We start from the raw sequence: 26,379 nt of genomic DNA on the forward strand, positions 1-26,379 counted from the left end.
TGAAGTACTATAGAAAATTCAAGAAGGAAAAAGACTAAGAAATTGCCATAGGATTTAGCAGTAAAGGGATCATTGGTGACTTTGGAGAGAAGAGATTCAGTCAGTGATAGGGAACAGAATCTACACTGCAATGTTTTGAAAAGTGAGTGGGAGGTAATAAATTAGAGGCAACAGGTGCAGAGAAATTTTTTTCAAGGAGTTTTACTTTTGAAAGCAAGAAGAGTCGAGCTAAGGTTTTTATTTTTTTTTTTTAAAGTTGGGAAGATCTGCTTATGTCTGTGGGCAACAGAAAAGCCAGTGAATAAGAAAAGGTTGAAAATTGGGGATAGATAAGGGATGATAGAAGGGACAAGTTCCTGGAAGAGACAGAAGAAGATGGCGTGGAGAGCAGAAGTAGATCGGCTGCCAATGGCAACTTTATCCTCTGAGAGTGGAGCAATACAGAAAAGGGTGGGGGGTGGGGTAGGGTGCAAGTGATGCTTGGGTAATTCAAACCATGGAATTAGAGAGCAGAGGAATGTTGGGATGGCTTCAGATTTTCTTCATTGAGGTATAAGGTAAGTTCCAAGAATAGGGAAGTTTGTGACTGAAGTTGAAGTATGCTACAGTCAGGGAAGAGGAAACACATTGGTGTTCAACATTGAAGGTCTAACTGAGACCAGATAATGGAGAATTGTAGTGGTCCAACTTCTTGAGTGATTTTTTTCCAACCGTGTTAAGCCACAGGGAAGCAGAAATCAAGAAGGTGAATAGTGGAAATAAGACAAAGTTGGTGTTTGGAAGAAATGAGTAGTGGTAGGACAAGGAGATGAGGAACCCAAGGGTTAAAGACAGTGTACAATTCAACTGCTTAACCAAGGGCTCAAGATTCTCGAAGGAGCAAAATAGCCCAGAGTAGAAATGATTAGAGGTTGCAGTGAGGACAGATTTGGCAGGAGGGAGACACAGGGAGACTTGGAAGGAGAGAATGTTTGGATTTTCAGTCATTCACTGCCGAAGGTCCCCACCTATACAAGCCCTCCCTGTTCCTGATCCCTATCTGGATCTCAGCCCTGAACCTTCAGACTTCACTGAAAAAGTCTGAAGCCACCACAATGTCAGCTTCCTCCTCTCCAGTTCCACACTTTGAATCACTGAAGCATCATCCCCTCCATCTTTTCCTGCTTTGCCTCAGACTTAGAGGATGAGATTGCCAATAGCAACCCAACTACCAGTGCTTTCCATCTCATCTTCCCCCGTCTTTTCAATGAGCTTGTCTCTTCTATTATCTCTTCCTGTCTTTCTGTCTCTCTCTTCTCTGTCTGTCTCTGTCTGTCTCTCTGTCTCTCTGTTTCTCTGTGTGTGTCTCTGTCTCTGTCTGTCTCTCTCTCTGTCTCTGTCTGTTTCTCTGTGTGTGTATGTCTCTGTCTTTGTCTTTATCAATTTTCAAGCTTTCTTATCCACTGGATTCTTTTTTGCTGCCTCTATGAACAGGTCTGGAGACACACTGAAGAACGTAGATCCCTCCTGTGGCCTTGAGAACAAGGGAAGGAGCATCCCATCCATCCCCTCAGAGTCCTTCACACTAGATCCCTTTCTCTGACACTTTCTATCTCCTCATAGTCTCAGAAAACTGGCACCTTCTGAAGATACTGCACCCCTGACTACTCTACATTATTAAATGTACCTTCTCTCATTCTTTCCCTTCTTCCTTACCTCCCCTCCCCCCAACAGGTATGCACGCACGCATACACACACATACACACACACACACACACACACACACACACACACACACACACACTGGATCAGGAAAGGGTGCAGGGGTCCTTGACCCCCTCATTATCACTTCCTCGTCACTTAAAATCAGTAGACTCTCCTCGTTTGAGATTTCACTTGACCCAGATATACATGCCGAGGATGTGTGTCAGAGGCTGGCACTAAACCAAAGTCTTCCCGGCTTTAAAGTTGGCTTAGTCACCTCCACCCCTAGGATGCCTCTTTAGCTAGTTATAATTAATGTCATTATTCTTACATACATACAGGATGACCCAAAAGTCTTAGAGCAGTTTTAAGCTTTAATCCTTCTGCATCTTCCTCCAGCTAAAGCTATCCTCACCACACTCTCCAGTCACTCCATCACCTAGGCTTACTTTCCCAGATCATCAGCTAGGCAGCTGGATGGTACAGTGGTGAGAGCACTGGGTCTAGAGTCAGAAGCTTCAAATCAAGCCTCAGACACTCACCAGTTATGTGACCATGGGCAAGTCACTTAATCCCCCTTTATCTCTGTTTCCTCAACTGTAAAATATGAGGGGGTAATAATAATACCTACCCTTATAGGGTTGTTGTGAATATCAAATGGGATGATATTTGTAAAGTATTTAACACAGTGCCTGGAACATAGTAGGTGCTATATAAATGTTAGCTATTATTATATCAGCATCCTGCTTTAGCCCTATTTTCTTCCTCTTCAAAACTTGAACCTTTAATAGCTTAAAACTGCACTAAGAGTTTTGGGACTAAGTAAATAGCATTGTTTGGATTAATATGATATTAATAAGATCATTAACCTTCAAGATGTTGCTGGGTTTTTCAATTGCTATTGGAATTCAGGTAAAACCAATTATATATACCCAGATATAAATAAAGAGAGCCATAAATTTTAGACCTTAGAAGGCGAAAGCCTGCTATGTGTCAGGCACTGTGCTAAATTCTTTACAAATATTCTGTCATTTGATATTCACAACAACCTTGTGATGTTGGTGCTACTGTTATCCCCATTTTACTGTTGTGGAAATTGAGGCAGACAACAGCTAAGTGATTTGCCCAGGGTCACACAGCCAGTAGGTATCTGAGATTGGATTTGAATTCAACTCCTCCTGATTCTAGAGTCAGCACTTGATCCACTGTACCATCTGGTCTAACACCCTTATTTTACAGATGAGGGAACTGAGGCCCACAGTTTTTTAGGCATCTTTAGGACAAATCTAAGTCCAACAATTATTTCCATATCTGTCTGGTTAAATTACATTAAATCCCCTTTAAACCTGCTGAAGATGAGGGTCATAGTCTGACACTCCCAGGAGGTATCAGAATGCTAATGCAAGAGTAGGGAAAGGATGGTACAAGTGGTGTCTGAGCTATTCAGTACCATAACACTGCAGTCTATGAACACTCGTGGTCTGTCTCTAACTTCTGCCTGAATATGTTGCTCTCATGATATTCTGTTCTCTCAATGTCTCTGTCTGTCTGTCTGTCTGTCTGTCTCTCTCTCTCTTTCTCTCTCTCTCTCTCTCTCTCTCTCTCTCTCTCTCTCTCTCTCTCTCTCTCTCTCTCTCTCCCTCTCCCTTTCCCCATTTCCCTCTCTTTCCCCTCTCTTCTTTGTCTCTGTCTCTCTCCTCTTTGTCTATCTCTGTCTCTGCATGTGTGTGTGTGTCTCTCTCTGTCTCTGTTTCCCTCTCCCTCCTTCTTTCCCCAATTCTCCCTTTCCTTCTCCTTCCAATTCTCCTCTTAGGCTTCGTTTTTCTTCTTTCTCCTTTTTTACTTACCCCTTTCACTTCCTCTAATTTCTCAGTCTTTTAGAAAAAAAAGATCGAATGCTAGAACAAGACATGACTTCTAGAAAGGTATGGATGATTCAAAAGGAGTGTTCTAATTTTAACTTTAAACTTTAGCTTTGATGAGTATTAATCTGGGGACAGTCATCAACCACAATATCGAGTTAATGTAGACATACCTTGTTACGGAAGCATTCAACTGCATTTTCAGCTTGGCAACAATTGAATATTATCTTGTCATAACGGGAGGCCAAAGAAAGGATTGTGGGTGCATAGAGGAATGGGTGCCTTCTGGATATTTCATAGATATGTCTGTAATCAAGCACACACGACACCAAGATTTACAATCACATACGAAAGGGGAAGGGGAATTCAGTCAATTCTGGGATATGTTTTAAAGTTTCTGATTGGAAAACATAGATAATTTCAACTTTAATGATGGATCAAGGGAAGAAACAAGCTTATTTTCTTTCTAGCTCCCACTGGTAAGTTATGTTACTTGATTTTTTCTAAATGAAAGCAAAGTAACTTAAAATTCAGATTATGGTTCTTATTCATTCAAAAACATTAAACACCTACTACTTGTATTATACTCTGCTAGGCTCATAGAGTTCATAATCTAGTGTGAAGAAGGAGAAATAAGACATGAATATTGATGACTATAATATACAATGGGCAGTAGGTGGTAAAGCTGATAGAACACATTGGCTCGAGTCAGGGAGATCTGAGTTCAAATTCAGCCTCAGACACTTACTAGCTGTGTAACCCTGGGCAAGTCACTTAGCCCTTATATGCCTCAATTCCTCATCTATAAAACAGAGACATTGGAGAAGGAAATAGCAAACTACTCCAGCATATTTGCCAAGAAGACCTCATAGATTTTGTCCATAATATTGAGTAGAATGAGACATGACTGAACAACAACAAATAATGCATAAGAATAGCCAACCAGTAAAATAGAGAATTGCAAGATTAAGCTCTATGTGAAATCTGCGTAGGCAAAATGGTGTCGCTAACCACATCACTCTCTGTAGGAAGGCTTTGGAACAAAGAATCAGAAATCAAGGACATGCTTCATGGTTCACCAAGTTCAGGCTTCTGATAAAGAAATAAAGAGTTGAATTGCCATATTCAGTACAGGATGTTACTATCCAGCCTGTCCAGAAATGGGGCTGTGTGGGGGTTGGAAGGCAGTCATAAGCACAGAACATATCCTGGGGGAGGCTCCCTCCCTGGAACACTAACCCCAAGAATTTTTAACCTTTGTGAGCTGGTTGGTTTTTTTGGGGGGGGAAGGTGGTTCTTAAATATTTTTATAGCAATTTCAATATAATTTGCTTCTTTTGTTACCCTGTGTATCTCATTTTATACATTTAAAAAATGATTCTAAGAAGAGGTCTGTAGGCTTTACCAGATTACCAAAAAATGGTTAAGAATCCCTGACTTACACTGAAGCCAGGAAACAGGTACAATGAGGAGAAGTTTATAGAATAAGAGCTCCTTGGGATAAAGGACTGGCTTCCTTTTCTTCTTGGATCTCCAACCCTTAGCACAATGTTTTACACATAGTGAGTGCTTAGTAAATGCTTCATTCATTCATAGCATAGGACCTTCCTCTAGGCAATCTGAGCATGCCAGAGAGCAAGCAAGGACAGGGACGTAGGCAATTTGGGGTCCAGTAGAGATCTGTTTTGAGGGTAGTGGAAGAACACTGAGTAAAGTGAGAGCCAGACAAAAATTATTGAGAAAGAAAGTCTCAGAAAGGGGTCATGCTAGCCCATAGTGTATGGCGTCTGGTAGGAGAAGGTGCCCACAGTCGTCTATATCAATTACGTCCTTGGTTTGTGAAGCAACTATGATGAGTGCTGTAAGTCAGACCCAGTCTGATGCATTGGGCATTCTTAGCACAAATTAGTAGTTGGACTTGTATTCAAGCTCACCCTAGAGGAACCCCATACTGCTTTTTCATTCTCATCTGTCACCATTTCCCTTCATGATTCAGCACTATTGTCCAACTGGACCATTTGCCATTCACTATACATGCCCAGTTCACCTTCAACTCACATTGACCCTTTTGCCTAGAATGCCATTCCCCTCCCTAACAGGACCGCAATGCCCACGAAGCCCAGACTGCTGAATTCCTACCATCCCCTTCTAGGTTCAGCTCCAAAGTTCCCCAAAATACCCTCTCCCCCTCCTCATCTCTGATTTTTAGGAACCTTGGCTCCCTTTGAGGCTTAACTCAAGTACTATGTCTTATCTGATGGCTTCCTTATCTCCCCTTTCCATTTCTACATACATACATACACACATACACACATACATATATACATATATGTACATATGTGTGTATATATATACATGCATACACACAGATATGTTAAGTGACTTGCCCAGGTCACACAGATAAAAAGTATCTGAGGCTGGATTTGAGTTCCAAAAGATGAATCTTCCTGATTCCAAGCCCAGTGCTCTATCCACTGTACAACCTGGCTATCCTACATATATGTATATACATATATAAAACATCCATACACATATGTAAATATGTATGTTTATATATGCATACATTTACATTGGTGTATATACAGCCCCTCAGTTAGAATGTAGGCCCCTTGAAAGTAGGAACTATTTCGTTTGTTTTTCTTTATGTCCTGATACTTAACAATGCCTAGTCTATACTGTAGAAGGCTTAATAATAAATGCCTATCAAAGCGACTTCAGTAAATCAAAGGCCTCCAACCAGAAGCAACCTCTTTTTCCTCTGAATTCCCCAGCGCAGTTCACCTCTTATATTTAGAATGACAATTATTGGAATCCATTTTATCTTCTCCACTAGTGTCTAAGGACAAAGAGACTGTCCTTAGGATGTTTTGCATCCATTAATGCCCTGCCCCCTATCATACCTTGTATGTAGATGATCAGTGAACATTTGTTGAGTGAATAAATTTAATAAAGTACCATTTCTTCACCTGCTTCCAGAAGCGTGTCCCGGAGTATTTTCATTCCAATGCCTTCCCTCTATTGAATATCTCCAGTTTATCGTGTGTGTGTGCGCGCATAATGTTTGTACTAATGTGTTTGCATGTTGTCTCACCTATTAAACTCGGAGCTCCTTGAGAAAAAGGATTTTTTTTTGCCTTTTTTTGTATCCTCAGTTCTTAGCGGAGTGCCTAAAGTAAAATAGGTGCTTAACAAATGCTTGTTGACAGATTGATATTTCACTGGCCCCAGAAGGCTAATTTAATGCTATTACATCTCCAGTACCTTATTTATTTATATTTTATATTTATTCTATATTATATTTTTATATCTTATTATTCATATATTTATCTTTTATTTTATTATTTATTGTTATTGTTCATATTTATTTTTACATTATATTTTTTCCTTTTGTGGGCAATTTGAGCCATGATTCAATCCTTACAGAGTTTTCCCTTCCTATCCCTAGCACCTTAGACAGCTCCTGGCATAGAGTTGGCTTTTCATAAGTATTTATTGATTGCCTGAATTTTTTTTTTTTGGCATCTTCATATGTGGTGCTTAAGAAAAAGAAAAGAAAATGGAGGGTGGCCATTTCAGCTCGTTTTTCCATGTGCTTTCTAGCTTGCAAGGGTTTTCTTCACTCAAGCCTCATACCAACCCTGTGAGATAGGTGCAATCCAGAAACGCTGACTTCCTGGCTGTTTCTCACATAAGACACTCCATCTCTCAACTTTGGGATTTTCCCTCACTATCTGCCATGTCTGTATCTAACCTCCTCATTGCCACCTCCTGGCTTCCCCTGACTCCTTCAAGTCTCAGCAAAAACTTCACTTTCTGCACGATGATTTTTTTTCCCCAGTTGTCCTTAATCTTAGTGCTTTCCCTCTAACATTATCTCCAATTTATCCTCTGCCTTGTGTATACAACTGTTTGCTCAGTTTTCCCCACAGACTGTAAGTTTCTTGAGAAATAGCACTGGTTTTTTTGTTTGTTTGTTTTATTTTGACTTGGTTTTGCTTTTAACTTTCTCTGTATTCTCAGTGCATAGCATAGTGCTGGGAACACAGCATCTGACTGTTGACTTGACTTCATTTATTCCCATTTTAGAAATGAGGAGACTGAGATGCAGAGAGGGCACCTAACTTACCCAGAGTCACTTAGCAAATAAATGACCAAAGCCTAAAGAGAATCAGGTCTTCTTGATTCCAAACCAAATTGCCCCTCTAAGGAAATAGCCCTCTCTAATGTGTTTACATTTGGTATATTAGGCAGAGGCTGGTAAAATAAAGATCCATCATAATATTTTATAGTGTGAGATGACTACCTTACTGCTGACTTCACTTTGAGCAAGGGTGAAATAAGTTGGGGTGAGTCCCACAGGCTGAACACAGCATTTTGCCTTTTCAAGAGAACTCATCGGCATCTCTGTAAGTGACCAAACCTGAACTTCTCACCTGTTCATGAAAGTCACTGGATTCTCTTGATGTGCTTTACAGCTCTGGGTAGGTTCTGGAACTTGGAATTCTGGGATGGATGCTGCATTGCCCCTTCTTTTGTGATCCAGCAAACACTCTAATCTGTCACTTCCGGCTTTGCTACAGCAGCCAGCAAGCCCATACTTTTCAGAGATGTCTTTGTCATGACAGATTTCTTCCAAGAAGGCGGGTAGCTTATACAATTAAAAGGGGAGGAGAGATAGGGAGAGAAGCATCTTTAAGTGGATATTCTATAAAGTTCATTAAAAACCCATATGATACCACTTGCCTTCTCCCTATCTCCTAACCCTACCCCCAAACAAATGAGACTGGGAAAATGTCTTGAGGGGGAAGAAAAGGGAGCTTGGGGCATTCCAAGCTATTGATTTCCTCTCTACCTGTTTAGGCGCAGGTGTGGTTGAGCTCAGGGAGCCCAGGTGAGGAGGCACAAGAAGGGGGGGAAGGTACAGCATGGGGGAGGATGATGACGCCATCATAGGTCTGGAATCACCACTTCAGTGCAGCTATATTATGCTCCTGAGTCAGCTGATAGTTAGGGACCTAGGACTGATGCCGGTGGCCCCCTGCATTCAGCTTTCCAAACTCCTAGTCAGTTCCTTTCAAATGTGAAAGAACTCCAACCAAAGATGTTGAGAGCAGCAGGGATTTAGAAAGAGTAAACAACTTTTACTGGGGCTTGAAAAGAAGTGGGAGAGGGAAGAAAAGGACAATTGTGATTGACTTTGAAAAGATAGGTGATTATATAATGGTGTCGCTTGCCTTCTCCATGGAAGGGGGCAAATGGGGCTGGAGGGATGGAGAGAATTTCAACTCAATATTTAAAAAAAAGAATGTTAAAGATAAACCAATCAAAAGAAGGAAAAAAGGTATGTGACTACCTCCTTTCTTAGCAGAAATTGGGGACTATGGGTATGAAATATTGCATCTCCTCTCAGACAGCAGAGATCAGGGGTGAAGAACCTTCATAGTTTGGACTCAGACCAAGGGCCTCATTTGAGGATTTAGAAGACTTCATGTGGCCTTGAGGCTGCAGGTTCCCCACCCCCTGCCATAGAGTTATGAAACAGTTTTGCTAAACTGTTCTTTTCGCTTCTTTTTTTTTTTATTTATTACCAAGTGTGACTCATTAATTAGGAGAAAGGTATATCTGGAAATGAAAGTGGTATAAAAGCAAAAACCATCAATAATATTTTTAAAGATAATATATTACTCCAGAAAAAAAATGGAGCTGGGTATTGAAGGTTTAGTCATGACCACAACTATAATTCAGAAGAGCATTCAATTCAAAAGACAGTTCTGAACCTGAATATGTAGACAAATCTCAAGAGCACCAAAGATCATAGAATCATAGCATGAAAAGTATCTTTGAGCTTACCTATGTCAACCTCTTCATTTTCCCTATGTGAAAACTGAGACACAGAGAAGAAATGAGACTTTCCAAGTACTTTTAGAAAAGAGGCAGGATATGAAACAGTCTCACTTCCATCTTGTATCACAGTCTTACAAATGCTTAGTAATATCTCCTGAAAAGGCAATTTAATAAAAAAAAAATCTTGACTTTTGATTTAAAAAAATACTACTAAAGACTTTTGACTAGACTTGAGACTAAGATGAGGGTGAGGGGAATTAATGCAGAAGAGAAATACAAAGCAGATCTTTTCTTCTTATGAATGAAGGAGGTACTTGGAATTCTTCACCCTAATTTATGCAGCAGAAAGACACTGTGAGTCCTACCTACCTGTTTTTCTAAACAGTCTTTGGGTTTCTCAGCCACAATTTTCTGGAAATCAGCTAAGAAATCTTTAACCAGTTTGCCTATTTCCTGGTAAGTGGCTTCTGGAATAAACTGGGCAAAAAATATGGTGGCACTGAAACAAAAAACACAAAGTCAAAGAGATAAGAGAATAAAGCTTCTGCCTTCTTAAGACGCCTGAGTTTCTAATGACCTGCAAACCTACGCAGTTAGATCATCTCAGGTGAATGAGGATCTCTAGACCTCAAAACAAAACTCCACCTCCCATGGCCCCAGTTAGCCTTTTTCTAAAATACAAAATGAACAGATAGTAAAGATTGGTTTCTCTTTTGTGCCCTACTTGTCCCCCTGAAAAGCAGATTTCCTTCTGCCTTTGGCTCAGTTTACCCCTGAAATTAAATCCTTAGCAAAATCTATCATGAGCAGGACCAAATTCAGTCCTCCAGAAGAGTGCCTTGTTCAATGCCAGATGAACTTCAACGCCAGGTTTGTGTGTAGAGAGCTAATTGCCTTAACAAAAGTTCTGGAGAACATAGGAAATAAGTATAATGCCCCCCACCTTCCTGAAATGCGGGCCAGCATCCAAAAGAGTAATTCATTAATCTCAAGTAACAGGAAATGGCATCTCGTTTCCTTTGAAAATTACTTCAGAAATTTTAAATGTCTATGAAGAAAGAACATGGCTCTTGTCATCCAATTGAATTGGGTGCCAAAAACCTTAATCATTCACCTAGTAAGTCACAGTTGATTAGACACTCAGGGGTCTTGAATTTTTTAAATTGGAGTCATCTACAGAACAAAGAAATGAATGGTATTTAACTGACTACAAAGGTCATTTAGCCTATTCCAGGGTACTTTAAACTTGAGTTTCAAGAAGTCTTGCATCTGACATTTGAAGCAAGAACCAGCAAATGACCCTTTACAGGACCATTTCACTTGAAGTTCAGTGCAAAAGTCTTATGAAACTCTATAGTTAGACACCTATATTTTGCAAACCAATCAGTCTTAAAAGTCTGTTTAGTTTTAAACCTTAAAGGACATCAAGTTACATAACATGAAAAGTTTTAGTAAATTTAAACTGCACTAAGACTTTGGGGACCTTCTGTATATTGATAATTCATAGACACATTGCATTTACATGAATACAAACAAAACTCACGTGTCAGCCAAGTTTCCTTCTGTTGTGCATTGGGGAGAACTTGGTGCTGAAGCTGGAAAACAAGGTTTATTTGAAGTTGTGAAAAATGGCATTTTAGACATCACACTACAACTGGGAAAAATATTAGTTATAAACAAATGAATAAATGTTAGAGCTCATCCAATCTGAACCCTCTCATTTTGTAAATGAGACCTAGGGACATTAAAGGGCTTGTCCAAAGGCACACAGCAAATTAGTGGAAGAGTCAAGTCTAGAATCCAGGTCCCTAAGGTTCTAGACCAATGCTAATTTATCCTAATGTCCATGCAGAATGGATACTCAAAAATCCATTTCAGGTGCCTTTTTGAAGAGGAGAATTCCCAGCTCTTTAAGGCAATGTGATCATAGACTGAGAGCTGGAAAGGACCTGGGGTTCATCCAGCCCTGTTAACTCACTTAACAGAGGAAGAAACCAAGACCTAGAGAAGTTTTTACTTAACTAATGCAGTTAATGAGGCAGAGGATATAGCACTGACCATAGAGTAAGAAAAGCTGAGTTCAAATCCCACCTTGGCCACTTACTACTTGAGGGACCCTGGTTAAGACCTTTGGTGGAGTTTCCTCACTGATAAGATGGAAGAGATCTCTGTGGTTCTGTCCATATCTAAATCTATTACCCTATGAATAGTTACTGAGTGATAGCTGAGATCCTCTCAACTGAGCTTTTTCTACCATGGATAAAAGCCATACCTTACAATGCAAAGCCAACTCCTACTGCTACTACCCTTAGCCAATTTACCTTTAAGATCCACAGGAAACAGAGGAATAGGACAGAAGTGTTGTCTATGCTACGTTTCCCTACTAGTCTTCTTTCTTTCTTTCTTTCTGCCCTCCTCTCCAGTTTTCCCTTCTTCTCTATTCTCATTGTGCACTCTCCTCCCCTCCCTCCATACACACATGCACCTAGTTTTAACTCTTGGTTTCCCCATATTTAGCTAGAGAATTTCATCTACCACTAAGGAATGTGTCTAAGTGGAGGCAGGAGAAAAAAAGGGGGAGAAGAAACTTATATGACAACTGTATTATATATTTAAAAGAATAACAGGTTGTACATAATAGATTTGCAGTTTCCTGTGTGATCATCTTTTTTATTATACTATATTATGGAAATGCTTGTTTTATTCCATGAATTAAAAATAAAGTAAATTTTAAGATAATAGAATTGCAAGGTTTTCATTCAAAAGAGGAGGACTAGAAAATCTTCTGAGACATTATTTAAGTGGTTTGGGGCTTTTTCCCCAGATATGTAAATTCACTTACAAGGAGCCAGGGTCCCTGGAAGTATTCAAGCAGAGATCTATCAAGGATAGGATAAATTCAAAGTATGATGGTCCTAAATTACACCAGTCCCTCACACAAAAGAGGAGACACATAGCAAATGTTTGTTGAATTAAATCATGCACAGGACTGGACAAGATAACCTCAAAGATCCCTTCCAAGTTTATCCATAGGTCTATGAAATTTAAGAATTGCTTCTACTGTTGATTGTACTGATCTAAAGTGTCAGTTAACAAGAAAAGCAACAAAAAGCTGGAATTTTGTATTGACAGGTTTGATGTACTTCCCTAGGAGGCAATATACTATCAACCAAATAATCAGCCAATGAGCCTTTGTTATGTACCTACTGTATGCTAGGCTTTGGAGATACAAAGAATGAAACAATCCCTCCTCTCGAGGAGTTTCTAACAGATGAGTCAATACGTACATAGATAACTATGTCCAGAATTGATATAAAGAGAATGAAGATACATCAATGCAAAGTAGTTCAATCCACAGGCATTTGGGAGGGAAAGCACTAGAAGTAATCTGAAAAGTTTCATGTAGAAAGTGATGTTTGAGCTGGGTGGGAACAGAAGAGAGGAATTCTATTAAAAGAAAACTGTGGGAAAAACACTGAATCTGGAATCACGTGACCCTGGGCAAGCCAATTAACTTCCTCCACCTCAGTTTACTCATATGTAAAATGAGAGGACTTCTGAAGTCTCTACCAACTGTTGATTCATGAATCGATGTGTTTGAAATAAGATCAACATGAAATCTACTGTGAATCCAGCTTCATAACTATCATAAATCATTTTCAGACCAGAGTTTGGGGTGTTGTGAACTTCCAGCAAACCCAAGGAAAATATTTAGCAGTTCTCCAAGTCCATTCATGTCTGAATGATTTTTTTTCTGTTCTGTTGACACATTTAAATATCTGCACTTTGCACACAGGATAAACAGAGTCACAGAACCCTAGAGTTGCAAGTGACTTTAGAGGTCCTAGTCACAGTGATAGCAATTCACATTTCTAGCGTAACTTTTCTATATTGATTTAAAGCTTCCAAAGGGTTGAGAGAAATTCTGAGGTCAGTAAACCAAATAGGATAATGCATGTTAAGCATTTCACAAACCTTAAAGTGTAAACTATTATTAGTTATTATAGAAACCAAAATCTTGCTAGGCTCATTTTTACAGGTGAAGAAGCAGAGACTGAACAACTTGGCCATGGCTATCCAGGGAGTTGTGTGGCAGCTTTATAATTAGATCTTCTAACTCAAAGCCAGTGGCTTCTCCATTGTATTACAGGGATGGAGACTAGATCTGCGATCTCGTTGATCTCATTGGTGCTCCTAGGTAAGGAAAATCTCTCTATTCATGCAGGTCAGCCCCTTCTCTGCCACTTACATGGGAGTTAGATGGGGCACTGAGAAGTTAAGTGATGTTTCCCAGGGTCCCAACTGCCAATGTGTGTTGGGGCAGGACTTAAACCCAGGTCTTTCTGGCTTCAAGACCAGCTCTCTCATATTGTTCTAAATCCCTCAAGCCATTTCATCATGATGCTTATTCATTTTACAGAAGAGAAAACCGAAGCCACAAACATGTAAAATACCCAAGCTATATTATTCTTCTGTGAAAAGCCTTTCTAACTCTAAGAATAGTTTATTGCATTTTCATTATTCTAAACTGAGTAGCAACTGTACCTGTAAGATATCTTAAATTACCACAACCTTTCTTGGGTAGGCTTTCTTATAATTCTACTGAAAAAAAATTAATCAAATATACCCCCAAAGTGGTGACTTACCTATACCCGAGGTACCTGTGTGTAGTATTTTTGATTCAGCAAAACCTAATAGAACCAGCAAGAGAATAGAAGTTTCCCACTTCATGATGTCAGTTGTTCCTCCCAGAAGACCGACTGACTGCTTCATGTTGGAAGTCAACCCGAAATCCTTTTATATTCTTCAAAAGCAATGTCTGTTAACCATTAACGATTTGTTAACCTAGATTTCTTTTTCTTCCTTAGCCTGTTGGTTGAAAATTGGACAATGTAACAATAATTAACAGCCTAAATATTATCTTCATGTTATTTTCAAGGACATAGGCCTCCTCTTGGCAAAAGAAGACCTTGAAAATCCATCCAGTTTTTAAAATATGGACAAATATTCTCCTCATGCTAGACAATATTCAAATAGAATTGGTCATGTCTCTCTTCTAAAGGGAATGACTCTATTCTTAGAAGACCTGACTTGTGCCTAAAGTGCTTAGTAATCATTTTTATTTTTTGCAAAGATACTGAAAACATACAGTATTGTGTGTTTGGGAGATGCCAGATTGTGAATAAAGTCTAAACAGCAAACCTGCTCTACCTATTCAGAATTCTGAATTGCCAAGCACGTCATAAGACCATTTCATTTGTTCATCTGTTAGTATAGATCTCATTCTTGAAGAAATGTGAACAAGTAAGTTTCTAGGCAACTAGTATAGACCCTTTTGATGCCAGATGAAGCACCCAATTTATCTGCCCCTAAGGAGTTGAATTGTTCAATATGAAGGTTTTGAATATATGTGGTTTGTTTAAAAAGAAAATTTACAAAGTGTTTTAAGTTACTAATTTATATTTTAAAGCAAGTAACTGAGCACCTAAATGATAACCTACTGTCATTTCTTTACATTTAACCTATGGCCTAGAACTGAAGACCAAGTATTTACTCAGACAAGGTTCAAAGTTGGGGGCCTCTCTAACAAATATCTCTTTGACTCATGCCCCTACATAAACACAGGGTATCCTTTGGAAACAGCAGGTTTTGGTTCATGTCTAGATCTCTTAAAAAAAAGGAAAAGGTGGGCAGGAAAGGCTACTCAGCTCCCATTCTAACACTCAAAATAAAAAGAAATCAAATATAAGAGGCTGTGTGGTATAGAAAATACAGCACTGGATTTGAAACTAAGAAACCTTTGGTTCAAATCCTGCCTCAGATGCTTATTATCTGTGCAACTTCGGCATGTCACTTTATTTTAGACTTCATTTCTATTTGACTCTGTCCCCTATCTTAGAAATGAGAGGGTTTGACTTAATGGCTTCTAAATTTCCTTTCAACTGATCCTGTGAACATAGACCTTATTTAACTCAATAAAAATGGAAAAACACAGAGGGTTGACATCCAAGTCCATGAAAATTCAAAAACAGCTATCTACCATCATTACATCTAGAGATCCACTTATATCATTTCACTGACTGAGATTCTTCTCCAGAAGAAGGAAGCACCCTGTCTTCCTAATGAGTTGATCCTTCTCTCTGTCCCCATTCCCTAGGGACCACTTACATCCATACTTACAGTACTACCCTAATTGCGATCCTCATCTACCCTGTCTTCTTCTTAAAAGAGGGAGGCATTCAGGCTTACTAGTTAAGCCAACCCCCTTTTCAGATATTCCCTAATTTCCAAGAGAACAGACATGTCCAGATTTACAGTACTACCCTGACTAAGGGTCCCCCTTTCCATAAGCCCCATATTTCCAGGTAACTAAACCGTCGTCCGGATCTATTTTACTACTTTGTCTGTGTTCCAATATCTCTCCACCCTCAATCAGGATTGATGGAAAGTCATTCCCCTCCTCTTCCCAGCCTGCAGTGTCCCTGCAAATCATAATTCCTCTGAGTTGAAATAGTCAAGGTATGAAACTGCTTTTCATAATATGGCTGCATTCCTCAATGCTCCTTGACTCTAGATTCTGCTTGGTCCATTAATTCCTTCTTTATTGACAATGCATTTCTTCATGTTCCTACAGTTCTTGGCTTGGCATCATACCTCTACCACTGCCTCTGGCTACTCTCATCTCTTAGTGTCATGTGGTTCCTCCTTTCCTTAGAGCCGTGTGGTTTCTTGTGTACTGGTGCCATGTGTTTTCTCCTTTCCTGGAAAGGCTCTTGAAAAAGCACATACTTCTCCTTCAAGGATAGGATATGAGTCCAAGTCTTCATGCATAACCCTTCTCCTCCTAGTGCCTCTCAACTATTATTATGTATCTACCTCCCTTTATTAAATACCTGCTACAAGAGAGTAGCCCAGATGCTGGAACAAGCCAAAAATCAGTCATTTCTAATGGTTCAAACATGTTAGCAATGGTTCAAACAACACCCATGGCAAGGAGCAGTCACACACACACACACACACACACACACACACACACACACACACACACACACACACACCCAGGGAGGCATCAAGTCCACAATGAAGACTTAAATGTGGTCTGAATGGAGATGTTGAAAGCTTTGTGTTAGAAGCCACAACTTTCAGAACCCAGAAGAGAATAGTCATCAACCTTCTGCTCTGATTGCTTCATGGGCGGTATTTCCTAAAGCCATATAGGTGAGAAAATGGCCACCACTAGAAGAAGGAAACATCATGCCCAGAATGGCCAGGAGACCTGGAATTTTGGTTGCTACTCGGACAATGCAGACAGAGATGAAAGTGAAATCTCTTCAGCATACCCACACATCTCCTGAGTCCAGTCATGTCCAGATTGTAGTACTATACTAGTTTAGAGCACACCTTTCCACAAGTTCACCCTTCTTGAGGATCTAAACAATTTCCTGAGAGGGTATAATAGAGATGATGGATTATGGCTTATTTCAAGTATGCATTAATTTGCATTTATTAGGCACTGAATTGGGGTATTTCTTTTGTGAGTGAGGCAATAAATAACTGTCTTTTCCCTAATATCTACTACTTTGTACTTTGAGTAACTTTTCTAGAAGGGATCCCATGGGTCTCTTTTTGGGAAATCCTATAAATGAGCCAACATAAGATTTATTTAAGTTTTTTTTCCTCTAGAACTATGGGATGGGAACCACTTGAGGACTGAACGTGGCTTTGAGTCCAGAGTTCTTGTGGGTAGAAGGTTTCCCACAACCCTGCTTCCGTCCATGAGTGACAATAAACTATGATGTGAGATCGTTGTTTACCAGTTGTTGACCATCATTTAATTTCCTCAACACAACTGAAGTACTGGATTTCTTTTTGAAATTGTACTTCTTACTTCTTGCCTGCTAACAAAATGTGTTCATTATTTCTGATGAGCAGATATTGAATTTCTATCAGGGAAAGATCTTTCCCACTAAAAATTGAATCAAGATGTGCACCTCCTTTGAAGCCCACACATGAAAGTAAGTAACTAACATGTTTTCCAAGAAAAATGAGGGGATAATTATGACTCATTTTTTGCCCATTTCCAAGAAAATATTGATCAACCAACAGCATGAAGCCCAGTAAACTTTTGGAACAGTTCCCAAATACAAAGCAAAACTGTCTTCAGAAACCATCCTGATCCTTTGAGCTATGGTTTACTTCATGCGTCTGCTACTCACTAGACAACGAAAGGGGTCCTATCTTGTGATGAATCTTGTGCTCTTGTCTCCTTTTGTTATTTAGATTTTGTATTTCTACTCAATCAATCAGTGGACAAATATGTAGACATGGCTCCCAGGCAACTGCCAAAAAAATGTTCCCAGAAAGAAGTCAGGCTCCAAAATTCATAGTGAATGTACTCTGTTTCAGAATTTACTAGATGGAGACTTTTTCTTGAATTTGACCTTGGAGATTTGTGGGAGAGAGAAGCTAGAGGGAATTGTTCATGTTGCATTCTATGTGGGAGTAAATACACTGCATGTGGTTTCTGGATGCCCACCCCCTCTCTTCTTCCTCCTGCTTTCTAATGGATTGCTGTTGCAAGACCTTGGTAATTGGAACAGAGGGTACATTGACTATACTTCTTGTTCTGTTAGGGGAAGATGGGACAAAAGGAGAGACAGAAGTATGACTGTCCTGCCTATTGACCAAAGGGAGTCACTGATCGTTTATTCTACTTTCCAGTCTTTCACTTTATCATATGTGTCTCTGTATGGGATTATAAACAGAGCACAGTTGTTTTTTAAATCACCTTCACACCTGTATGTTTAATGCCAAAAGAGAGATTTGGGAAGAGGTTTTGATCCTTTCAAAACAAGGCTTCTTAAACTCCTTTGTGTCCTGGATCCCTTTGACAATCTGGTGAAAACCTTTTCTCAGAATGTTACTGTACTTGGTTGTTCTTGTTTAATTGATAATAGAAGGAAATGATAAATTTTAGTTAGAATGTGAAGATAAAGACTAAACTTCTTTTCCATTCAAGGTCATTGACGCCCTGAAATCTTTCCATGTGCCCACTGGGCATCTGTGGACCCCCCAGATTTAAAATCCTTGTTTTAATGAGAAAGAAATCATCCTTCCTTTGGTAAAAGCTGAAGGACTGGAAGAGAATTGGACACTGAGCTTGCTGGATTTCTGACAAGCAAGAGAGACATACTGTGTTCATATCCTTAGACAAATGTAAGAGTTTCATAACTAAAAGCACAGATAAGCAGATACATATAAGCAGTTACCATAGCTTATGTATCCTTTGATCTACCATAGTTAAGCCCTTGAGGCACATAATAGCAGAATGAACTTTACAAGGGGAGAACTTTGAACTCATCTTCATTTGTCCAGTCTCATGTGGAGCAGCATTGGGGCCTCTTTACCCAAAAACCCTTTTAAAAAGGATTTATTAAGTGCCTATGATGTGACAGGAACTGGTTCAAGCCCTTTTCAAATATTATCTCATTAGATTCTCACAAAAAATCCTGGGAGGTAGATATTTTTAAACTCATTTTACAGAAGAGGAAACTGAGGTAGACTATGCTTAAATGACTTGCCCAGAGTCACACAGCTAGTAAGTGTCTGAGATCAAATTTGAATTCAAGTCTTCCTTACTCCAGACCCAGTACTCTATGTACTGCATCATCTATCTGTCTTCTCCTCATCCTTAACCTCTTCTGTCCTATTTTTTGTTTCTGTCTTAAGAGCAAGGAGTGGTAGAGACCGCAATGAGCTTATGAGCTTTGAAAGGTCAGAATGATAAGTCACTAGAAATATGGGAGCCAAAGTCCATGATGGGATGAGCTGGGAGCCAGACTGTGTGGATTTAAGTTTCATGAGACCTGTTTTACCCAACCTAGTGACAGCAGGTTACTGCTATCCTTGGACTATGGTACATTTAAAAGGGAATTGGTAAGGCAAATGCAATGTAGAAAGTCTGTTAAATTTGAGCCCAAACTGCTCAGGGACTAAAGTGGTAGAGGAGAGAGTGTGCTCCACCCAGATGTTAGAGGGAAAGGGATGTTCTCTGTTTGTTACCACTCCACCTTGTTTTTAGCTCTGTGAAGATAATTCATATTAAGTAAACTGCCACACAGTAAGTAATGGCATCTTTTCCTAGGTTTAGGATATTTATATGTGTGTATGCTCAGAAGAGAAAACTCTATTGCTATTCTGCATTTGGTTATGAGTAAAGCTACTGTAAGGCCCTGGCTACTTTTAGATCACTTATGGTATTTGTCAGGTTATACACCCAAGATCAGCATCTTACTACACCATTCCAAATCTAGACTTCTTAGATTCTTGATATATGTTTATCTTTGGGGAGTGCCCATTCCAAGTTACCCTGCCAACTTCCCCTGCTGGGGCATAACTACATCAGGTCCATACCTCATGGGTATGCACTCCTAAAACTGTATCTCATAGGCCCCCATCAATATGATTATTTATTTTTAATTGTTAACCTGGCACAATTAGCTCAAAGCAAAAGTATTTATTGCAGTAACAGCACCTTCCTCATAAATTTAAAATACACACATAGAAGAATTAATAGAATGAATGGACACATATAAAGAGTATATTAGTAGAGAAGAATACTTAGCAAACACACATGACCATGGCCTCACAAGCCTCCTATACTATACAGCCCACATGTCTTTTATCTTTCCATAATGTTATGACTTTCCTCCCCGCTGGGGTAAGGTATATTTGCTGGGTGTTAGTCTGCTGGGCTCTTGGGCCTGTTTCTTTCCACAGTTCAACTCCATAACTGGACACCCTTCTTGACTGCCAGAGATCCTCTCTCAGATGACTCCTTAGAAGATGTCATGTTTGAAGAGCAGGCTGGATTAAGAAAACCCATCAAGGAGCATGGCTAATTTTCAGCCATGAAATGGTCAACTCTCCTACCATTCCTTTGGATTGATGGAGAAATTTGTCTGTATTTCCTAAAGATGCAATGAAGTGTAAGCTCATTATATTAAAATTAAAGTGTAAACATATTATAATTTCTATACTAGCTAATTAAAAAGAAGAGAGAGGAAAATCAAATAACCAAAAATTAAAAACAATTAGGAGAAATCACACTAGAGTAAAAAGAATGATCTGTTAGACACAATTATATGTCAGTTAAGGTAAGAATTCAGAAGATAACTATAAAAAGCTAATATCCAAGTTAACAGAACATGAAATGAAAATGTAAATCCAATTTCAGAAAATGAAATTGAGCTAGTTGTAAAGAAGTGATCAATGGGGGGAGGTGAATACCCTGTTCCATTACACATGAAATCTAACATTTACAGATCAAATGGTGCCAATGCTTCACAAATTCTTCTCAAATTTTGAGAAAGAAAACACTACTGAACTCCTTTAATGTTACAATATAATCATAACACTCAAACTAGAGAAGGCTAAAGCAAAGAAAGAGAACTATAGATGAATATTGGTAATGGTTATTGATTTTTAAATTGTGGATAAAATCAGAGCAAAAAGCATTTTATCAAAAAAACTATTCATTATGATCCAGCTAGATTCATACCAAAGATAGTACATTAGGAAAATAAGTAATCTATATAATCATTTAAAAACCAAAGCCCCCCAAACTGCACAAGTATCTCGGTAGATATGATGGGGGAGCCTTTGACAAAGCACATCACTTATTTATGTCCCAAACCCAACAAAGCACCACATCTATCTAACTCGCAGATGGATTTGAGACCTGTCAGTTACCCTCAACATGCTTCAGCTTGTCTGTAAGATGGTTTTACTGGAGTGTGCTACAGCTAAATTTCCACAAGTTGAGCATGGTGGAATGCCTCCCCTCCTCAGACTGGGAAGCAGGAGACCCATAATACAGCCTCCAAGGGTGCAGAAGCCCCCATAATTGAGACTAGCCCAGCACTGTACTGGAGGATGGGAGAAGTCCAAGTCAGGCATCTTCTCCTCCCATGTCTAATCCCCAGTGGCTGCCCATCTCACCTACCAGCCCCACCTTCCCTTCACAGGGACACCATTTAATAGCTGCCATTCATCAGGCACCTGTATTGTTAATGTTTTCTTTTTGCTTAATTTGAAGATCTTTACCATCCATTAATAAGCCCATGTGACTTGTTTAAATCACTTGGAAGCCTAAGTCACATGTAGTGGGAGAGGGTTGCTGAGCAGGTGGAACAGGAAGGGTGGAATAGCAAGGGGTGAAACTGGAGCAGAGCTGAGGGGAAGTTGGTCAGACTAATCAGACCTGGGAAAGAAAGAGAAAGCAGGCAGCTGTCTGTGGGTGTGAAAAGGGCATTTTGCTTGAGGGTGTTCATTTGTGGGAAGGCCTGATGGTGTATATAGCCATCTTGGTTACTATGATGGATTTCTTTGTTGCTATGATGGACTTGGCTTTCTGGTGTTGGGATTCGGCTTTCTGGTGTTTGAATAAATGTTTTGGTTCTGTCTTCTATGTGGAAAGTCTGTTGTATTTTGTGATTCACAACTGTGCTGGCATATTCATAGCAGCTGTAGGCACTGTGAATATCGCATTGGTGCTAGAGCACTCCATCCCACCTAGATGTGTGCTAGAGTCAGCTCACATTGGGTTCAAAAGAGCCAATTGTTAAATTTTCAGTGTGAACTTTGACACCTTGAAAATGAGCAAACATTGCAAATCAGGGCTTGGTTTATTATTTTGTTGAGAGAGTATAGACTTAAGAAAATGATAGGGAAATTCTTAACAATGCAGATTAAACTTGTGTGTCCTAAGTATATTTATTTGAAGATTTGTTAAACGTTAAGACTAGTTAATATATCTAGTGATCTTGTTATTCTTGAGTAATTCAGTCATGTCTGACTCTTCATGACCCCATGGACCTTAGCACACCAGGCCCTTCTATATTCCACTGTTTTTTAAAGTCTGTCCAAGTTTATGTTCACTGTTTCCATGATACTACATCTTCTGCTATTACCTTTCTCTTTTTCCTTCAATCTTTCCAAATGTCAGAGTCTTTTCCAATGAGTCCTGTCTCCTCATTATGTGGCTAAAGTGCTTCAGCTTCAGTATTTGACCTTCCAGTAAGTGAAGAAAAGAAGATCTCCTGCATCTGGAGGCATCTTCAGTCATCCAACTCTATTGCTTGTCACTGGACCCAGATGGCTCTGGAAGGGAGAGTGAGGCTCATCACCTCGCACAGTCCTGGCTTACTTAAAGCCAATTCTTGCAAGTCAAGACATCACCTTCCTGATGTCATCAATACTCCTCAAATGAAGGACAAACACAACAGTTCAGTGAACAGCCTGAGCTGATTTCTTTAAGTATTGACTGATTTAATCTCCTTGCTCTCCAAGGGACTCTCAAAAGCCTTCTCCAGCATCACAATTTGAAACCATCAATTCTGTGCCATTCACTTTCCTTATCGTCCAACTCTCACAGCCATACATTGCTACTGGAAAAATTATAGCTGTGACTGTACAGATGTTTGTCCACAAGGTGATATCTCTGCTTTTTAGGATGCTGTCCAGATTTCCCATAAAGCTCATTGGGATTCATCTTCACCATACTTTTAAACCCAAATCACTCTGGCTCTCACCAACTGGACAATAATATGACGCAGCCTAAGCCTCACTGACTCATTGCTTGACTTTTGACAGCTTAGAGTGTGTATAAATAGCAATGTTTCTATTCTGACCAGAAACTCTGAGGGTCTTCCCCTCCCTAATTGATTCTTTTGAAAACGTATGTATGTAAAACCCTTCTATATATCTATTTATCCATTATTTCTCTGGATACAGATAACAACTTCCTTCATATGTCCTTTGTAGTTAATTTGGGTATTTATAATAGTCAAAATGACTTTGCCACTCAAAGTTGTTCTTAAAGCAATATTGCTGTTATATATACAACGTTACAAAATTCATTTAGGAGGTCATGGAAAAGGACCTACACATACAAAAAATATTTATAGCAGCTCTTTTTGTGGTGGCACAGAATTGGAAATTTAGGGGATGCTTATCAATTGGGGAATGGCTGAACAAATTGTGGTATATGAATGTGATGGACTAGATATTGTGCTATGAGATATGATGAGCAGGCAGATTTCAGAAAAACCTGGAAAGACTTACATGATTGATACTTACATGAAGCTGATTGAAGGGAGCAGCACCAGAAGAAAATGGTACACAGTAACAACAACATTATTCAATGATGCGCTCTGACAGACTTGCTGTTCTCAGAAATACAATGATCTAAGAAAATTCCAAAAGATTTATGATGGAAAATGCTATCCACATCCAAAGAAAGAACTGTGGACTCTGAATGCAGATCGAAGCATACTATTTTCTCCTTCTTCTGTCGTCTTCTTTCCTTTCTCATGGTTTTTCCCTTTTGCTCTGATTCATCATCTTTTAAGGGTTTAAATAGCTTAGCTGAAATTCCATCATCTGCGTTAGCCTTATTGCTGCAATGTTTCCTAAAGCCCACTTGACTTCATTCTTCAAGATGTCGTGCCCTAGATCAGTAACCACACATAGTTATCAGTGAAGGTGATGTAAGATCTTTCTTGTATAGTTCTTTTGTGTATTCTTGCCACCTTTTCTCGATCTCTTCTGCCTCTGTTAAATCCCTACCACTTTTGTCTTTTATCATCCCCAAATTTCATGAAACATGCCTGAATGGGGACCCAGCTATCTGGGTAACTCAGCTCATCCTCTCTCTCAACCTCTCCCTCTCCCTTTCCTTCTCCTTTCCAAAAGAAGGTAAATTTTGATGACCAGAAGCTGCCCAGTTAAGTTGAGGCTTACTGGATAGATTTCTTTCTTTCTTTGTTTTCTTCCCTTCCTTCCTTCCTTCTTTCTTGTTTCCTTCCCTCCCTCCTTCCTTCCCTCCTTCCTTCCCTTCTTCCTTCCTTTCTTTCTTTTTCTTTCTCTCTCTCTCTCTCTTCCTTCCTTCCTTCCTTCCTTCCTTTCTTCCTTCCTTCCTTCCTTCCTTCCTTCCTTCCTTTTCTTTCTTTCTTTCTTTCTTTCTTTCTTTCTTTCTTTCTTTCTTTCTTTCTTTCTTTCTTTCTTTCTTTCTTTCTTCCTTTCTATCTTCCCTAAAACTTTAGACCCAGTACATTGTGAAACCCATAGACTGAACAACATTGGGTCACCTCTGCCCAAGCTCCACTCAATGGCTGTTTTTTGGACCCTCCTGGCTTGCAGTGAATATCAATCATAACTATTTCTCTTGGAAACAACAGCGTTGAGGCTCCTGGCCCTCCTAGCTTGATTTTATCTATTTATTTATTTTCTATTTAAAGGGGACATCCCCTGACTACTTTTTAAAGAGGTCTATTCACTGAGCACCCGAAAAGTCCTTAGCCTAAAAGGCCAAGGTCTCCCATTGCATCCTGGGCAGTCTCCAGTTATCCTGATGAATATCTGGTCACTGGACCCAGATGGCTCAGGAGGAGAAGTGAGGCTGGTGACCTGCACAGCCCTCCCTCACTCAAAACAAAGTCAAGTGCAAGTCATGTCATCATTTCTCTGATGTCATGGTCCTCTTCGAAAATGAAGGATGAACTCAGCAACAACACAACCACTTTGTCTTTTATTACGCCCATTTTTACATGAAACTTTCTCTTGATATCTCTCATTGTCTTTGCCATTCTATTGATTGCTTTTGCTTCTTTGCATTGCTCATTTAAGAAAACCTTGTCTCTCCTTGCGAATAGAACATGCCTATTGACCATCCTGGTCACAAGACTTTCATCTCGATATGTTTTTTTCAGGTAGATGATAAAACTTAAAAGAAAAAGGAACCCAAAAGTCCATATACATATAACATGTTCAAAATTAATGCTGATGGTCATGAATTCCCAAATATGATGCTGAAGATCTTGATCTGGGGAAAACTGCTTAAGGTGGGAAAGAAAGTCTAATTCAGGCACCAGTAGACCTAGGAAGGATATTTCCTCTGGTACAAATGATCATCACACAACACAGAAAGATCAGTACTAGACCACTGCCATGAGAGCTTATATTTTGTTATTTATTGCAACACTGCAGAAGAATAAAAAAATTAAGACACAATGAATGTTTTCTTAACTCTGCTGGTTTGACACCAACGGGGAAACAAAACAGATAACTTTGTTTTCTCAATTCTGTCTCTGTCTTCTTCCACTGATCAACTACTATATATGTGTGTGTGTGTGTGTGTGTGTGTGTGTGTATGTGTATAATGTGTGTGATAAGCAAAAATATTTTTAAATGATTAAGCAAAAAGGATAGTTTGATATTTGCCCCTGCCTTTTGAAAAAAATACTAATATTTTTGTTTTTACATCACCTATATTTCCCAGTATATCCTTCCCTCCACCCCTTCCTAGGGAAACATCCTTTAAATGAGTAATTAAAAGAAGAAAGTTCAAATAAATCAATACATCTACTAAGCCCAATGACATATGGAAGTTCCACACCCATAGAGTTGATTCCTCAGTAAAGAAGCCTCTTCTAATTTAAAAGACAATGGACTGGTTGATTGAATGAAAAACGAACTACAAAACAATAATGAATTCAGCTAGTGCAAAGAAAACAGTTATCCATAAAAATCTGAAATTTAAAGTGGGTCCTTTCTTCCTGGGGTGAGAAATCCTGAATAGATTTCATATGTACCTGCCTTAGGTACATATTACAATGCTACATCATATCAATTACAGTAGGATTCAGTTCAAAAGAGATCCTTTTCAGCCTCCATATTAAGAGGGATGGTTTTTCTAAGACCACCAACTTCTTTGACTAAGAAGCTCAGCGGTATAGCATTAAATTCAGGGTTCAGTATTGCCCGTATGCCAGGCAATACGGCACAGGACATAGAGTGACAGACTTTGAGCCAAGAAGATTTGGATTGCTACCCCACCTCTGATGCTTATCATCTCTGTATGAGCAAGTTCAACTAAGACTGAGGTGTATCAATCAGCTCTGTAATATGTCAGTAGAGGGTGGTCTCACAA

At 39.4% G+C, this 26,379-nt stretch overlaps 1 protein-coding gene across 1 annotated transcript in view; it reads right to left on the reverse strand.

The window, feature by feature from the left end:
• Positions 1–14,387, reverse strand: part of AFP (alpha fetoprotein) — a 40,671-nt gene extending 26,284 nt beyond the window's left edge. The window contains exons 1-5 of the mRNA XM_072624339.1: positions 14,036–14,387; positions 10,933–10,984; positions 9,759–9,888; positions 7,979–8,193; positions 3,719–3,851 (exon numbers count right to left, since the gene is read on the reverse strand). Of these exons, the coding sequence (XP_072480440.1) occupies positions 3,719–3,851; positions 7,979–8,193; positions 9,759–9,888; positions 10,933–10,984; positions 14,036–14,162 (657 nt within the window). The 5' untranslated portion in view covers positions 14,163–14,387. The remainder of the gene's footprint in view (positions 1–3,718; positions 3,852–7,978; positions 8,194–9,758; positions 9,889–10,932; positions 10,985–14,035) is intronic.
• Between the last annotated feature and the right edge of the window lie 11,992 nt (positions 14,388–26,379).

Source organism: Notamacropus eugenii, chromosome 7, assembly GCF_028372415.1.
Source record: "Notamacropus eugenii isolate mMacEug1 chromosome 7, mMacEug1.pri_v2, whole genome shotgun sequence".
Classification (NCBI taxonomy): Eukaryota; Metazoa; Chordata; class Mammalia; order Diprotodontia; family Macropodidae; genus Notamacropus; species Notamacropus eugenii.